Source organism: Pteronotus mesoamericanus, unplaced genomic scaffold (assembly GCF_021234165.1).
Source record: "Pteronotus mesoamericanus isolate MK-2021 breed Mesoamerican mustached bat unplaced genomic scaffold, CSHL_Meso_final scaffold_1186, whole genome shotgun sequence".
Classification (NCBI taxonomy): Eukaryota; Metazoa; Chordata; class Mammalia; order Chiroptera; family Mormoopidae; genus Pteronotus; species Pteronotus mesoamericanus.
In genome coordinates this window covers 12,854,266-12,873,131 of record NW_026555302.1, presented here as the reverse complement: position 1 = coordinate 12,873,131, position 18,866 = coordinate 12,854,266, and the positions used below count along the sequence as shown (strand labels likewise).

Genomic DNA, 18,866 nt, shown 5'->3' with positions numbered 1-18,866 from the left:
AGGCATTTTTTCCTTCATTGGTGGTTCATAAATAATGGTACATCTTACAACCAATGGTGTCTGTACTTATAGGAATATGATATGTCCTAAAATATCAGTTCTTATCACCAAACAATCACAATGTATAAATTAGTGGTTGCCAAAGTCCCATTAGTGGTCCTTTTTGTACCCCCTACAGTTTAAATGAATTTTGGGTACATTCAGTAGACTCAGGACTCCAGAAATAATCTAAAATCTCTAAGATTTTTGAGTTGTCCACATAGTTTAAGGCAATACCTATCTAAATGTCAGAAGCTTATAACATACGCACAATTTAAACCAAAAAAGATCCCAGTTGAATCAAAGCTTATGTGTGTGTAAGGGTGCATTTTTATAGTGTCTTGGGGATTCCATGAAGGGGAGGCAAAAAATATATGACATTCTGCACAATAGGAATAATATTTTTATTTTTTTTAAGTACCACACACTAACTGATTGTGACTCTGGAGCTGCTACTTACTTTTTAAAAGACACCAATAAATTTAGGGTTCAAAATAAAGTTACCAGTATGGCTTGTTGATCTGCAAAGGAACCCATTTTGTTGTGATTTATATAAGGACAAATTAACCAGAACCTTAATCTAGAAGAATTAAGTTGTAGAGGCAATATGAAAAATAGCTTCAAATACAAGAAATGTGATGTTGAAGAAAATATCCCTATTCTATATATGCAAGGTCAGAATCAAGAGATAGAAGTTATTGGGAAGTGGACTTTAGTACACTAAGCAAAGAACATTATAATAAATAGTATGCCACATCACAGCATGAGCTAAATCAATAAATCAGTGACATTGTTAAAGAAGAGACTAAATAATTCATTTGTAAGGAAGAGTTGCAGAAAAGATTCATGTATTGAAACATAGGTTAAAACAGATAATTTTTACCGTTTTTTCTCAAATTTGTATGTACTAAGAAAAGTATTTTTGTGCTTAATTAGAGAAATAGAATTTAAAACGAGGTTCATCACCAAAGCAGCACCCATTCCAATCAAGATCACGTATTGCAGAAAAAGAACTACAGCAGTAACAGCGGGGAGCCAAGCTTCAGGTAACTGAAGGGCCTCAGGGGGCATAAGTGTGGCTGCTTACAGACTCACCAGTTCAGTATCCAGGACCACTATTTTCTGCTCCCTTTATCTCATCGACTAATCAAAGTTGGAAAGAGATAAAAAGTGTATGTCAAACTATATTCATTCTGACAGTTTTAATCTTAATCAACATTCTTGCATTTTTCACACATTGTGAATGGTAAAAAAGAAAAAAGAAAAAACTTCCCATCTACCCAAAGCTCATAGCAACACGCAACAACAGTGGCGTGAAATGCCACTCTAAAAGGATATCAGCTTTCTTCTTCTTAGAAAGTTCTTCTTGCCAAAGCTCATGTCTTTTTAATTCATGATCAATGATATTCATACACAAAGCTCCAATTTTATAGTGAGTGATAAGTCCATGAAACTGAGAAAAGCTTTAAAGAAGAGATTTTAGTACGTATTTAAAGGAGTACATTTTGTGGGTTCAGGAAATTTGTTTTGGGTAAACACTAGTACAAATAAATTTGATATACATATTTCAATAAATAAATACACCCATAGCATAGACTTGGGATTATGAGATTCTTTTAACTATATTTTAACATTCTACCCTTAAGTGAAATGAAATTATTTTTAGCTTAGAAGTTCAATAAAACACATTTATAATTAACAACCATTTTAACTATTCAGATACTGTCAAAATAAATCTTCAGACTGCTATCTAACACAAATACTATAACAATACTATTATTAAATAAAACTCATACCAAAGAATAAACTAGTAAAGTATTAACAATTAGGTTTTGTGTATGTTTCCTAGATAACTCATTCATCCAAGTATTGATTCAGTAAATATTTATTTGCTAATGCTGACACATTTTTAGAATAGAGGAAGGTAATTCTCTAGAAATTAGCTAGAAACTTTTTACAATGTCTCAATAAACCACTTCCTAAAGAATATATGTGTAAGATAATATATATGGATGTACAACAGATGTTTGTGCACACTCAAGAGTGTGCGTGTGTGTGTGTGTGTGCGCGAGAGAGAGAGAGAGAGAGAGAAACATTTACTGGCACTTAATCTGCATTAGGCTTTATTCTGAAAACTACTTGGAAAGGGTGCTACTATTATTATCCATAGCTTGCAGATGAGGAAACTGAGGCACAGAGGAGTTAAATAACATAGCCATGATCACAGTTAATAAATAATCAGCAGTAGGACTTAAATTCAAATGCAGTCTATGCCCAAAGCCCATACTTGTAAATTGTAAACCAGTACACTGTCCTACTCTGTGTGCATGTGAGTGCGTGCAGACGTGTGTGCACACATGTACATGCATGATGAGTAGAGACTGAATGGAAAACAGAAGAGAGAGGAAGAGAATTGGAAACAGAATAAGAGTTCAGAGGCAGAGCATGAGCCGACACACAGAGGACTAAGCAAACCAATGATCTAAAATCTAAACCAATGTCACAGAGAGAAATACAGACACACTAGTACTTTTGTTTCCTAAGTTTAATGCTTACCTGGAAAAACAGAAAAAGATGTAAATTATGTTTGTAGCTAACTCAACGCTTTGCTTCCAGTCTTCTCTCAGGACTCTTGCTAACGCACCAAGGGCAGTTTCTAAAGGAAAAGAGGACGTACAAAAATAATCATTTGCCTTGCTTCTGGAATAAAGGATGATTGGTTTTAAATGTCTACTTATTAATTAATAACAACGCTAAGGCAGAACTGGGACAAAAAAGTAGGATGCTTCTTTCCAACACAGAAAGCTATTTTTAAAATTGAAATCAAACTTTTACTTAGACTCATAACACATAGCTTTAAGTCTATTCCTGTAAACAGTAAAGTAAAATATAATTTAGATACAGTAATATAAGTATATTTTGAGTGACAATAAAATAGTAAGACCATTTATTTCTTGAATTGAATTTCCACTTGTAATCTTGCTACAGCAGTACCAATTTTCTTTTTTCTTTTTTAACATCTGATTTAAGGTGTTTGTGAATAAGTAAAAAAACTAGAACAACTCTAAAAAAATAATGAGCAGTTTAGCAGGCTAACTCTAGCTCCATTAAAGCAAATTAATAACCAAATAAAACTTATACACTGAAAAATGTCTAATATTTTAATATCATGTTAAATTGATGCCAACAGACATAAATAAAATATCTTTAACAAAATTAGCTTCAGGGTAGATTAATGAACATCCCTGCTCAATTTTTATCTCGAGAAAGGTAAAATTAATGAATTGGTTAACAAGAATTACCACATATTAAGTAAACATAAAGTAACGAGACTTTTCAAAATAGTATTGCCACACAGCTTACCAATTCTTAAAATAAAAAAAATTAAGCCAAACATCTGTGTGTTATATATAATTCATAATTCAACTTTCTTTGGCACTAAGGATCTATTATATTTCATGGACTGTATTATCAATATTTATAATTGTAATGACAAGTGTTCAGTTTATTTGAGCTTCCAGGCTCTTCAGATTATGAAACAATACAAATTCACTATGATATTAATCTACTTGGTAAGAAACTTTTTAAAACCAACTAAAAAAAATCCTATAATGGCATTTCATGTTATTCATATTCACAATGCAGACAGGGCACATATAACATATGCTGGACTCCAAAACCATTATAGAGCCCAGTGAACAGGCAGGCAACGGGCATGAGAGCGAAGGCTCTGAAAAGCCCCACCTGACAAAGCATCTGGTGCCCCCCTCCCCCACCCCGGAGGAAACAAGGTTTCATGGAATACTTTGGGAAGTGATGTCCTGTATCACGAATTTACACAAAGCGATACTTTGGGAAGTGATGTCCTGTATCACGAATTTACACAAAGCGATACTTTGGGACGTGATGTCCTGTATCACGAATTTACACAAAGCGATACTTTGGGACGTGATGTCCTGTATCACGAATTTACACAAAGGGTTAGCGGCCTACTTTTCCAATTTTATTTCACTTTCTCCTTTAGTATAGAATAGAGAAATATCTCAATAAAAATACAGTTGCAGGAATTCTATGTGGGTTACTCAAGAAATAGCCAAAAGAAAACTAGAGTTTACAGAAGGTGAAAATACAAAATTAATTTCCAAGTTGAATGCAATCATAATTAAAATTCCATTACGATTTTTTAGAGAATATAACAAGGTGATCTCAAAATGATATATAAAAATGTACAAAACATACAAGAAAATCACAACTATGGTATCCGTGAACTACGGCAGCCTAGCAGCAACCGGAGAAGGAGAACAGTTTGGCGAATCCCTGCTCCAGAGAGCGGGCACGCCCTGGCCTGTCTGGACGCTTGCGGACATCTCCGTCCGCAGGGTTTGCTTTACCTGACCTCACTCAGAGGGTGTCTGTGCAGCCTTATACCGGGGCGTTCATTGAAAACTACTCACGGAGATGTGGCAGTTATGTGCAGCAGCCTGCTGGAGTTAATAAGAGTCTGACCAAAATCTTTTAAGAGAAATAACTGGAAAAAGATATTCACAGGGTCTTTGAAATGCTCCAACATATTTCCTGTCTTATCTAGTCTTAGGAAGAGAAAGAAAAAAGGATGAAAAATAATATAGCAATATAGCTTTAAAAAGTAATTAAAAGTACCGGAAAAAGGTAGAAAAATCAGTATTTAACTGATAAAAGCAAAAGATATTGGGTATGTTTTTTAGACAATTTACTTAGCAATTTGGATAGCAATTTCTTTAAATGCCTGGCACTACGAGTCCCAGCCTTTGCTAAGGGACCCTGTGTGTGTGTGCTGGGGCACGACTTCAGTGCTCAGGCAGGTAGTCACAGCCTCATCTTCACTTCCTGCTTGCATGTTGCCTCAAGGTTGGTCAAAGATATTAGGTCTTTCTCTGGTCTTCTCTGGCATGTGCATATCCCTGCACATTTGTACAGCCTTGGTACCTAGAAGTACCTATTAGTACTTATGACACTTTTTCTTATAGTAAAATAAGAAAATAAACAAAATAGGAGTTCCAAGAGAAGGAAAAAAAAAAGCAAAATTTATCTTTAACAAACAATGGCTAAAAACTTCCCAAGTTTTCTGAGAAACATTAACCTGCACATCTAAGAAGTTCCACAAACTCCAAGATAAATTCAAAGATATCAACACCTAATCATATCATAGTCAAACTGGCAAAAGCCAAAAGCAAAGAAAATGTTGAAAGCAGCAAGAGAAAAGCAACTCAAGATGTATACAGGATCCTCAACAAGATTAACAGAGAATTTCACATCAGGAAGCGTCGAGAGAGACATGGAGACAATGGGATGACACTTAAAGTACTTAAAGAAAAAGATAATCAACATACAATTCTCTATCCAGCAAAACTATCCTTCAAACACCAGGGAAAAATTAAGTCATTCCTGAGTAAACAAAGAATAAGAGAATTTGTTGATAGTAGACCTTCCCTATTGAGGAACACTAAAGAGACTCCTTCAGGCTACAATATGACAAATGTCAAAAGCTTCATATTACAACTTAATTGAAACAATAAAGTTTTCCAAAGTAGAAGATACAGTACCATTAATGCTTGATCTCCTTTATTTAAATTAAATGATTTGTGAATTCTCCAGAGAATATTTAAATACTATGCTCTTATGTGAAAAATTTGAAAAAGTAGAAAGGTAATAAAGAGTTGGAAAATTAGTGCATTCTTAAGCTTAGTATATGTAATTTTAGCTTACTCCTCTAATACAGTAAATTTTAATAATCACATTTCACAAAAATTTTCTAATTTTAATATTTCTAAGTTACCATTTAATAGTAGTTCTTCCAGGTTATCAGGATTTCGAGCAAGTTGCAGGATCAAAGCAGAACCCCGAACCTTGTCAGGAATATCTTCATATAACAACTCAATGTATTCATCCATGTCATTAATGTTAGCGACTTCATCAATCTGAAACAAAGGAAGAGGAAGAAAGTACTCCAAAAGGACAATAATGCTTAACAGAGCCACTGTCAAAGGAATGATACTTTGTGATCAATATATTTCCTTTTAAAATAATAGACAAGTTTTCAAAGGACTCATAGTAGCCATCCTTTTGTAGAGGAGGAAATTAGACCTCTGGGTGCTAAGACTCCGATACAAAATTAATTATAAACCATACGGGATGTATACAAACTCTAAAATTGGTCTATCAATTATAAATTAGTTTAAATGTAATGCAAAGTAATTTGTATTGCTACAATAGATTATGCAATATTTCAAAACAATACTGCAATAAGAATATTTAAAACACTTCATAACTTATTTTTCTATCAAAATGAATTGTCTAAAACACATACCCAATATTTTTTGCCTTGTCAATTAAATACTGACTTTCTACCTTTTCCAGATAATTCTAAGTTCAATTACTTTTTAAAATTACACATCTGTTTAATGCAATTGTACGAACTGTTGATGGTAAAATGCACACTTTACAATCAGTTTTCTAGTAGATTAGAAGAATACAGTCTTACCTCCATTCCTTCAAAAGGTGGTGGATCTTTAGGCTTGCTTGATTTTTCTTTTTTTTCTGTTAAAAAATTGTTTTAATGAGAAGAAGCAGGATTTTAGCATTTATGAGTAATTTTGATTTTCAGCAACTGATTAACTCTAGCTAAACTGAGGATCTTAAAACTGAGCAGTTTATGAAATAATCTTTTTTTATTTATTTTCTTTATTTTTTCAAATACGTTTGTCTCTGCCTTCCCCCCACCACCTTCCCCTTGAAATAATCTTTTCTTAATGTATAAAAAATGGTCATCTATAATCCATCTGTTCTACTGAGAATATACCAAGCAGAGTATAAATAAATAAAATCAACAAATGTTCCCCAAGTTACACCAGGCAGCAATTTTAACTTCTTCTTTGGCTGTCTTTTTGGGTAAATAGCCAGACTTACTAACAAGAAGTAAACTAGTCAAGTTTTCTCTCTTTCTCCTTCTAATTCACATTTAAGGTAGGAATAGGAAAATCAATAAAGCAAAGAAAAAATGAATTGAATAATATTAAAACTAACATAAAATTAACAAAGAAAAAGAAACGACTTGGGTAAAGATAAAAGTTAAAATAAAGAATAATTACTGATTCTTTTAATAAGCAAAATTGGGATCATAAATTAAAAAGCAAATATTTAATATCTGTGTTAATACTCATTTGCTTCCAAATAAGGTAAATAAAGAGATAACCAAAGGTGTGGAACAAAACTTTGAGCAATTTACTATACTTGATTATTTGATTCATGGCAGAACTTCATTTTCTAACAAAAAAATTATCAAAAATACTTCACTGATCTGGGTAAACCTATGCAATGCATGTACATTAAAATAAGTTTGAGTAATAACAAATTTTGATCATGTAATTAGCAAATGTTTTACATATAACAGAAATTACCCTTGATTATTTTCAGAGAATGTTGGCCATTCTATATAAGATTATGTTTTCTCAAGAGCTAGGTTTTGCGTCAAATAGATAATTCACTTTGACAGTGTTTTTAATTAAGTATAGAAAAAAATCACTTAAGGTAAAGAATCTATAATCAAATACATATTATTTTTTCATTTCAATCACATTTAGGACAATATTCCTGGCTTTGAAATAGTTAATACCAAGTAAAAAACGTTAAAATAGTTTTAAAAAATAAGTATATAGTACAGAATTTCATGTATTCAAATATTAATATCTATAGAGAGAAATATATTGATTTGAACTAATTTATCCATATACACGAGAAGACTGATTTACCCTGAAAACTCAGTGAAAGGCTGTTCTTTAGTTTAAAGACATTTTATTATAAGTGCCATTGAAACTATATTAATTTGGCATTAGTAAAGATCAATTTTAACTATTTTTTTGGTACCATCCACAATAATTACATACACACCTTTAAAAAGTACAGCATTTATTTTGCTCACTTTGTACTTATTTAAACTATTGAAGATGTTATCTCTTATCATTTATAGACATTTTAGCAAGAATATTTAAAAAAAATCTTGCTATTTTCCTTATAGCACTTATTATTAATAATTAACAAGTATACACTGAGTATCAGCTATGTAGCTGGAAGCAATTAAGTTCAAAATGCTTAATTTTGCTTTTAAATAAGTTTACAGCCATCCAGTTCACTCAAGAAATACCTACTGATCATATACTGTGATAGTTGGTCCAAAGGCTGTGGGTTATTGTTAAGCTGATCATATACTGTGAGTTAGTCACTATATTTAATTAATGAAAATATATATCAGGTGCAAGACATTTTGTTTGCTATGAATGAAGAGAGAAAACAAACTTGAAAAAAGTTTATACAAATTTCCTATTTCATTTTTTTTGACTTAGTACAATCAAAACTGAAGCCTTTATAAGTTATTTCGAGGGCACCATAGTTTGGAACTCACCCATTGTGAAAGAAAGATACATAAACAGTGCTGTAAAATGGAATAACTAACCATTCAATAGTCTGAGATGATACTGCATTAAAATGTCTGTGTTTCTATTTTATTTCATTTTTGGTTTAGATTATTTTAAAATGTCTTGTATAAGTAATCAATCGCTTAGCTCTAATATTTTAATGGCTTAGCTCTTTTGTGAGGGAATTAAAGATAGAAGACTGTTGGCAATAGAGATGTTAAGGAATGAAAGGGTAGTATTTTCTTAAGGATTCATAAAACATATCTTTACAATAGTCTAAAGCATATGACATTTTTATAACATTCAAATACTTAAGTTAAGTTGTCCATTAAAATAGTAAACTAAATGTCAATAATAAGTTTAGAAAACATAAATCTAGTTGGAGTAGAGAAAATGGGTTTTCTGCCCAAAATTCTCTCCTTTTATTATTTTAGAATGTATGTGGCAGATACTTGCTTTTTTATTCCTTATTTCAGCATATGTGTGTGCACACAAAGAAGTATGAAAAAGAAATACCATGTTGTATGGAACCATCCAATATAAAGTTCAACATGTAGAAAACTAGTATGTTTGTCTATCCTTTCATTTACTCATTCACAACACTGGCAAAACAATAAACAAAAACAAAAACAAACCCACCATTTATCGAAAGCATAAACGATACAGTCAGACAAGTCTGGTTCTGCACTGACAAGCCAGAAGCCTCCCTCACCTTTCCCTGATGAGGAATCACGGCGGTTCTGCAGGTAGTACAACAGCTGCTCCACTTCGTTAAGCTTTGAGGGGTGAATGAGCTTGCATTCTTCCACCACCTTCCGTGCCAAGGACGTTATGTCTGTGTTGGCATTGAGGCTCTTAAGACGAATGCTGCAAGCAATCCGAATTTTCCAACTCAGGTATCATGAAAGTAAGTGATAACTTAAACAAGACTTCGTCAAACAATAGTTTACAAAGCATTTAGATGTACCTTACATACACTTTTAGTAAAATATAATAAAGGGTTAGATATAATTAGGCTTAGAACAATGCAAAGCAATGACTTTCTTTGAGCTGGACAAACAAGGTAACAAAAGTAACAAAATCTACATCTGATGCTTCTATGCAGAATAGCACATTCAAAGATCTTATTCTGAAAGTCTTTCTGATGTACTACATAGAAAGTCCTTAGTCATTGGATGTGAGAATCCATATTGCCAAAAATGATCACCTTCTTGACTATAGCCACAATTATTTATGATTTTCAGTGAGGGACAAGATGTAATATTGATTATTTCAGGATTCAGCTGTTCTCATGAAAATTATGTAGAAAGAAGAAGAATAAAAGCAGGATACATTTTAAGACCTATATGAAGAATTTTGAGGAACATTTCATTTTGTGAGTACATTAAAAAAATAATAAACCAGCTTCTTCCTCTTTTTAATTTAGTCCAGGAGATTCATTGGAAGCTAAATTTAAAAAGGTTGTTCAGAGTCTGGAGAAAATTGCCCATTTTCATGAATTTATGGCACCAGGGAGGGCTATGAAAACAAAATTAGGTTCAGGGTGAAGACCCAAGCAGATATGCTCATGCAAGGCTTAGATTCAAAAAGAGAAATATAGGAAAGCAGCTACTGCATAGAACTATTTCTTGGTAGTGTCCAATATTTGGAGAGACACAAGGTATTACAGGCATGGGGACAGAGACCTCAGAAAAAGGTCCCATACTAAGCATCTGAAATCACTATTCAGATGTAAGCGATCTCTCCTGCAATAAACCCAGTGGAGTGATCTGGAGATTATTCACAGCTATACAGTCATCCCCAATTCTGGTCCTCTTAGGATTGTACCTAATAGCCTTTAATAACTTCCTTTTGTGTTCAAATATGCTACAGCGGCTACTAATGTTTGCAACAACAAACTCTAGCAATACTCTGTCCCTTTATCTTTTTTTTTTTGGATGTTTATATTCATACCTTTTAAGTCTTTTAAATTCTCAATTATATTTTTAATAATTTTACTGCATATCAAAAGACAGAGATAAGAAAGAAGAATCCTTTCAGAGGAAAACTTTCACAAGACCTCTCATGTTTAATTTCAGCAAGGAACTTGGAAATCCTGACAGTTTCTATAAATCTGATTAAGAAGAGGCAAAATAGAAATGCTATTAACATACATATATTGTTAAAATTTCTTACTAGTCTTTTTTACAGCAGTTTTAGGTTTACAGAAAAATTGTGCATAAAGTACAGAGTTCTCATATATATGCCCACTACCCCCAATACATTTTTTCCCCTGTATTACCATCTTGCATTAGTGTAGAATCTGTTACAATTGATGAACTGATACTGATACATTATTATAAATTTAAGTCCACAGTTTACATTAGAATTTACTTCTCTTGTACAGTTCTATGGGTTTTGACAAATGCATAATGTCATGTATCCACCATTACAGTATTATACAGAATTCTTTTACTGCCCTAAACAATGCTCTGTGCTCCATCTATTCTCTCCTCCCCCACCCCTTTATCCTCTGACAACCTTTATTCTTTTTACTTTAGTTTTCCTCTCCTAGAACATACACAGCCAAATGTCCTACCGTTATACAGGAATCACACAGAAGACAGCATTCCCAAGTCTGGCTTCTCTCACTTAGTAGTATGTATTTAGATCCACCCCACCCCCACCATCATGTCTTTTCATAGCCTGATAGTTGATTTAAGTGCTGAATAATACTTTATTACATGGATGCACCACTGCCTGCTTACCTGTTTGCCAATGGAAGGACATGTTGGTTGCTTCCAATTGCTGACAATTATAAATAAAGGTGTTATAAACATTCATGTACAGGTTTTTGTGTGGACATAGCTTCCAACTCATTTGGGTTAATATCTATGAGCACAATTGCTAGACTGTATGGTAAGTTTACGTTTAGCTTTGGAAGAAGTTGCCAAACTGTCTTCCAAAGTGGCTACACCACTTTATACTTCCACTAGCAATAGATGAAGTCCTATTACTCTATATCCTCACCAGCATTTGATTCTGTCAGTGTTTTGGATTTTACCCATTCTAGTAGGTATGCAGTGGTAGCTTGATTTAACAAAGTAGATGTTTCTATTTCTTTTTAGACCTACTTTCTACCAGCATGTATATTAGCAATCATCCATTCCTCTTCCCAGTCAAGAAGTCTTCTTCACCCGGCACTGACTGCCCAAGGGTAACGACAGTTTCACTTCACACCTATCTCAATCTACACACGTATCCCCCAGCTGCTGCCATTGAGAAAACCTCCTGAACTACCAAGCTGCCACATGCACCTTTGGTCCCACAATGTGACTCCTCTCCAGCTCCTGAGCATCCCAAAATTGGAAGTCCTCAGGTTTTCCCTTGCTGATATTTAAATCCATTTATTCCAGCCACAGTAGGTAGTAACTCGGAAATAAACATATCTGTATTTATAGTTGAATGCTGTCTCTGCTTTACTAAAATGAAGTATGTCTAGAATAACACCATAAACATTTATCATATATGCAGATTTAAATAATATCAGATTTCTATAAAGTCTGTATAATATTTACTACTTTCAAAGTATACACAAATAAAGAAAACTTACATTTTTTGGCATTCTTTTCGTTCTCCCAACATGGGATCCCCCATTTCTCCAAGAATGGTAGCTTCAACCTCATATTGAACAATGAGTGCTTTTTCTGATGGATGTACATCAATATTTCCTCCTTTAACTTTCCTATAATGTAAAATAAAAACAAGCATAGGTAGATTAAAAAGTTATAAAATGTCCATGGTTTTATATAGATTCTAGTTCCAAAAACCTGTGGGTGGATTAATATATGCATTTAAGTCAGATTTACAGTTAAGGTGGCAACATTCCTCAATGTGATCTACAGATTCAGTATAACCTCTTTCAAATCCCCAAAGCCTTTTTTTTTTTTTTTTTTTTTTTTTGCGGAAATAGAAAAGAGATCATAAAATTCATGTGGAGGCACAAGGGACCCTGAGTAGCCAAAACAATCTTGAAAAAAAAAAACACAAAGTTAGAAGACTGACATTTCCTGATTTCAAGACATACTACAAAGCTACAGTAATCAAAACAGTGCAGTACTAGCAGAAAGATAGACCCACAGATTAATGGAATTGAACTGAGCCCAAGAATAAACTCCTACATATTTGGCCAATAGATTCCAATAAGGGTGGCAACGCCTTTCATTGGGGGAAAGAACAATCTCTTTAACAAATGAGCTGAGACATTGGACATGTAGAATGAAACTGGACCCTTACTGCACAAGAGATAATTAACTCAAAATGAATCAAAGACAGAAATTTAAGAATTTAAACCTAAAAAACTCTTGAAGCAAACATAGGGGCAAAACTTCATCACCTCGGATTTGGTAATGGTTTCTTAAATAATGAAATCAAAAGCAACTAACACTCCAAAGACCACCCTGCCCTCCAAAAAACCTATTAGAATAAATGAATTCAGTAAAATTACAGGGTACACAGTCAATATTCAGAAATCTATTGCATTTCTATATACCAATAATGAATGATCAGAAGGAGAAATTAAGAAAACAATCACATTCACAATTGCATCAAAAAGCTAAAAATACCTACAGATAAATATAACCAAAGAGATGAAAGACCTATACTCTGAAAACTATAAGATACTGGAGGAAAGAACTGAAGAGATACAAACAAATGAAAGGTTATAACTTGCTCATTTATTAGAAGGATTATTATTGTTAAAATGTCCTTACTATCTAAAGCAATATATATAGATTCAATGCATTCCTTATTAAAATAACAATGGAACCCTTATTGGAATCAGAACAAATGATTCTAAAATTTATATGGAACCACAAAAAGCCCAAATAGTCAATGAAATCTTGAGAAACAACAAAGTGGGTGTTATTATGATCCCTGATATCAAACTATACTACAAAGTTAGTAGTACAAAGTTACAATAATTAAAATAGTGTGGTACTGGCACAAAAACAGGCATATAGATCAATAGACTAGAGCCCAAAGAATAGAAAATCCTTGCTTACATGGTCAATTAATCTATGACAAAGGAGGCAAGAATATACACTGGGGTAAAGACTGTCTCTTTAATAAGTGGTATTGGAAAAACTGGACAGATACATGCAAAAAAATGGAATCGGACCACTTTCTCATGCCTTATACAAAAGTAAATTCAGAATGGGTTAAAGACTTAAATGTAAGACCTGATACCATAAAACTCCTAGCAGAAAACATGGGCAATAAATTCTTTGACATCACTGTTAGCGTAACTTTTTGGGCATGTCTCCTTGGGCAAGGGCAATAAAAAATAAACAAATGGAACTACATGAAACTAACAAGTTTTGTACAGTAAAGGAATCTATCAACAAAATGAAAAGACAACCTACTAAATGGGAAAAGATACTTGCAAATGATACATTCAACAAGGGGTTAATATCCAAAATATATAAGGAACTCATACAACTGAACACACACACACACTCACTCACACACAAAATCCAATTTAAAAAATGGGCAGAGAACTAGAATAGACATTTCTCCAAAGAGGACACACAGATGGCCAACAGACACATGAAAAGATGCTCAACATCACTACTCATCAGGGAAAAGCAAATCAAAACCACAATGAGATATCTCACACCTGTCAGAACAGCTATCAACAAATACCAAGTGCTGACAAGGATGTGGAGTAAAGGGAACCCTCATAGACTGTTGGTGAGGCTGTAAATTAGAGCAGCTACTATGGGAAACAGGATGGTGAGTCCTCAAAACCTTACAAATAGAACTGTCATATGATCCAGCAATTCCACTTCTGGATATTTATCCGAACGAAACAAAAACGCTAGACATGTACACCCCTAAGGTCACAGCCACAGCAGCACTGCGTACAATGGTCAAGAGGTGGAAGCAACCGGCGGGGGGGGGGGGGGGCACCAATAGATGAATAGATAAAGATGTGATGCGTACATATGAAGGAATATTAATCAGCGACAAAAATCTAAAAAAAATAGAAAACAAATGAGTAAACAAAACAAAACAGAAACAGAGCCACAACATAGAGAATAAGCTGACAGTTGACAAAGGGGAGAGAAGGATGGGAATTTTAAAAATCAATGGTCATTTAAACCTTTTTTAAAAAGCAAAAACTAAAGAAAATATAAACTTTTGCACATGAAAGGAAACTATGAAGACAGTGAAAAAACAATCCACAGAATTAAACAAAATGTTTGCAAATCATTGATCTGATAGGGGTCCAATATCCAGAAAATATAAAGATCCCTTTTCTCCAAAGAAAGCAAATGCCAAGAAGCATATGAAAAGATGCTCAATGTCACTAGTAACTAGGGAAATGTAAATTAAAACGGTAAGAGATCACTTCACACCCATTAGAATAGCCCTAATTTTTTTTAAAAGTAAGTAAATAACAAATGTTGGCATGGATGTGAAGAACCTGGAATCTTCCTACATTCCTGGTGGGAATGTAAAATGGTGCAGCCAATGGGGAAAGCAGTTCAGTGGTTCCTCAATAGATTTAAACGTGTAATTAGTACGTTTGCTCTAGAAAAATCTCGTATTTAAAGTTGAAAAAAGAATTTATTTTCTTCCGTGACAAAATTTTCAATCAAAAAGACTTAAAAGATTAATGTGAGTAAAATTCAGTGAATAAATACTGACTATATACCTGTTAGGATTACATATTCCTTTTTCAAAATTTTACTGATAAAGTCTGGTCATTCGGCAGTTTCAGATACATTAATACAAAATGAGAAGGGGAGGCAAAACAGATGCCCCAGTCCTGCAAATGTAGTGCAGTTGGCTGACTGATTGGCTGACTATACAATTGTCTGAATCCCTTTTAAGAGTCTATTAAAGATCAGAAGATCCTTCTGTGATGATCAGGGCCTTGCCAAGCCAAGGAAAATATATTCAGGAAAAGTATTTTATGACTTATAATACTACTACCACCTTACACGCATGTTTTTTCTCTCAAAAGCATTTTCACATTTGGTCCTCGAATCTCTCGTATTATTTGTCCCGTTTTTAGACAAGGAAACTCTGTTCAAAGGAACACACGTGACTTCCTTAGGGTATTTATTTACCCAATCGGAATAGGGCCTTTAAAAAATGGAGCGTCCAATGAAGGTTTTTCCCTATTGGATGACTGCAAACTCTCGGCCCACTGAGAGATATCCTTTCCATCAGGGATGATCTTATTTTTGACAGGAGTCAAACAAATAATCCCGACAGAAGTACAGTTTTCTTTAAAGAGTATCTGACACGACAAATATTTTTAAACTAAGACAATTATGGCCTAAACAAACCTCATAATTAAAACCCTACAAAAATGATACTGTACACATGGCAGTCAAAAGGATGAGACTGATGAAGCAAGCAGAAGCAGGCTGGAAAGCACTATCCATCACCGCGCAGCCTCTGCCCATTAAAAGCCATCACTTCTTTCCCCGTCATCACTTCAGAACCCCAGGGCAGAGATCCCCAAACGGGAGACATGAGCAGAGGCTCCAGAAGGCTTCATTTCCAGGGCCCCGCGGGATTCATCTATTACGGAAATACAGAATCGGAATGGGGAGGCGGTGGGGGTAGGGGGTTCCCCGGCCCTCCACCCCTCTCCACCCAACAAGGTGATGCAGCCAGGAGCCACGTCCAGCGCTGTCAGCGCCCCGCCGAGCCAGGTGGGCGGCCGCAGGGCCTCTTTACCCAGAGCACCTTGCCCTTCCCTTTCCGTGACTTCTTCCCGTGTCCACCCCTCTTCATTGTCCAGTGACACCTCCAGGCCAAGCCCAAGAACCGCCAAGAGTATCTTCAGGACCCCAGGCCAGGAGGGTGGGGCCGCGCCCCGGGGAGTCGTCACCTTTTGAGGTATCGAGCGTCCTCCCCTTGCATGGCGGCAGCGACGACGACCGGCGGGGCTGTATCCGGAAAAGATGGCCAAAATCCCCCGGCTCCCAAAGACGGTGACAGTCCTGAGGCCTGCAAGGCGGGGCCGCGGCGGCGCTGCGGTTACCACGGTGAGACCGCCGGCTCCTCCCACGGCTCCCAGGCCCCAAAACACAGCAGCCGCCACAGCGCCTAGAGCCGCCTCTGCCGGCTCCGCTGCAAGGCGCATGCGCCCGCCCTGCCGCGCCGCCACGCGCAGGCTCAGCAGAGGTGCTGGGCCCGGGGACTTAGTCGGACGCGCCCTGGAACCGGGCCTGGAGGGCTTTGCGGCGACTCGGGCGTCAGTGATGAAAGAGTGGCGGCCTGGTCGCCGAACTGTGACTCTCCAACTTGTGCAGATAATATGACGCTTGTGCAAAATTAGTAGCGACTTTGACTCAGCGTCAAATCTTTACCTTCCCCTTCGGTATTCTAGATCTAGAACGCACCTTTTCTGCACACACACCCCCTCGTGAAACTCCACCCCCTCCAGTAATTATTCCTAAATCAAGGTACGTTTGGAATTATTTCCTTTGAGGCAGGTTACTGTGGGCAGTGCAGACCATGGAGAAGAAAGGATGTCCTTGAACCTCAGCAAGTAAATACCTGCTTTCACATCTGATCCCATGATCTCAGCTGTCCCATCTATGCACATGGCTCACTTCCCTTTTTTCAGTAAATATTGAGGGCCAGCCTTGTGCCGAACAGCAAACCAGGCTCTGGGGATACAAAGCAGGCACCTCCACTCCCTCTCCTCACCTGTAATCCTGTCGCTTCTTCTGTTCTATTTGTATATTTTCAGTCACCGCGGGCCATGTCTACACAGTTGTACATGCCTTTTTCAAATGCAGTAAGTTACTGCAATGCACTACATGGAATATTAAATATGGAGACACAGGCCATACCCACTGGTAGTATTTTTATCTGCTCCTCCATTCCCACCAGCAGCACTATTTCTGTCAGCCGTGTGGTCATTCTTTCAGTCTTCCAGGGACGACTATTTGGAGCTGACTTCGACATGTTTCTCTGTATCATGCCCTCTTATTAAACACAATGACATTATTTCTTCCTTCAGAATATTTCTGCAATCCAGCTTTTCTTCATTCCCACTTCTACCTGCTAGTCTAACCATATCTTACTTAAAGTACTGCAATTCTTTCCTAACTGGCCTTTCCTATTTTATGCTTTTTTCCCCAAATATTTATTCTGAAAACTGATAAAAATTTTAACAAATTATCACTCACAGCTAAATTACCTTAAAGCCCCTACAATACCTAAAGTTGCCCAATCACAATATCCAATAAACTGCATAGATCAGAAAACAAGCATTCTTGCAGAGTACACTCCCTGAGATCAGAGTTTGTTCACTTCTACGTGCTTCAAACGGCATCCATCGCATAGCTGGTACTGAATAAATGTTTGCAGTTGAAAAAAAAAATGCATACCTGAGTTTAACACAAAAAACAATCTAGAGGAAATGCCCAGAGCCAGAAAGAAAGAGCTGAAAATTAGAGCCACAAAGAGATAAACCTAAACTAGGACTGCCACAGAGAAGCTGTCAGTGCATAACATAGGGGTAAGAGACATGGGTAGATGTTTTTTTAGTTGAAATAAATTGAATACATTTTTTTAAAAAAAGATCTCCAATGAATGAAAAAGGAGAAGGCCATAAGCCAAATGGGGAAATGAACAAGGGACAAAAAGAGGAAAGAGAAATAACAAGAAATAAAACAGCATGAAAAGATGCTCTACCTCAATAGTAACCAGGAAGATGCCAATCGAGATTATAAAAAAATACTATCTTACACTGACTAGGGTGAAAAATAAAGAAGTCTGACAATACCAAGTGCTGGTGAAAACGTGGACCCATGGAAATTGTTTAGTAAACACTTCAGGTTTGAGTGTACATTGGGACGTCTTGCATTATTTTGTAAAGTTGAACAGGCATACACTTTAAATCTTTGCAGCTGTACTCATTATATGCCTTAGAATATTCTAGCATGTGTGCACAATGAGATTACTTCTAGAATTATCATAATGGTATTGTACATAATAGAAAAGGAAACTCTGAAAAACAGCTCCAAAATAGTGGTACAGTCACGTCTCTGTTGCTCTCCATGTGGCCACCACCGACACCGGGGTGTAAAAGGTCTTTTACCATCAAAAGGTTTCGAGAAAGCTCTGTTGGGGAAGAAGGCGCCTTGTTAGAGCTGGTGAGGGTGGAAATGTGGGCTCTGTACCAGCTTTTGCTGAGAGGGGTGAGAGCGCTACCGCAGTTTTTCCGTAGTGTTGGCATGGACTTAGGGGCGCGATGGGTGAAACAGTTTGTCTTCTTAGCTTGTCCCTCTCTTGTTCCTTGGGCGAGAGAAAGCTTTTCTTGGGGCATTTTTTGGTCTGCTTCTATTTGCTGTTCTGAGTTGTTAG

General features: G+C 35.9%; 1 protein-coding gene across 2 annotated transcripts in view; it reads right to left on the bottom strand.

The window, feature by feature from the left end:
- Positions 1 to 16,617, bottom strand: part of KIFAP3 (kinesin associated protein 3) — a 106,193-nt gene extending 89,576 nt beyond the window's left edge. For both annotated transcript variants that reach the window (XM_054587793.1, XM_054587792.1), the window contains exons 1-7: positions 16,378 to 16,617; positions 12,082 to 12,213; positions 9,202 to 9,356; positions 6,560 to 6,615; positions 5,855 to 5,996; positions 2,596 to 2,695; positions 1,378 to 1,502 (exon numbers count right to left, since the gene is read on the bottom strand). In XM_054587793.1, coding sequence (XP_054443768.1) covers positions 1,378 to 1,502; positions 2,596 to 2,695; positions 5,855 to 5,996; positions 6,560 to 6,615; positions 9,202 to 9,356; positions 12,082 to 12,213; positions 16,378 to 16,409 — 742 coding nt within the window. In that variant the 5' untranslated portion in view covers positions 16,410 to 16,617. The remainder of the gene's footprint in view (positions 1 to 1,377; positions 1,503 to 2,595; positions 2,696 to 5,854; positions 5,997 to 6,559; positions 6,616 to 9,201; positions 9,357 to 12,081; positions 12,214 to 16,377) is intronic.
- Between the last annotated feature and the right edge of the window lie 2,249 nt (positions 16,618 to 18,866).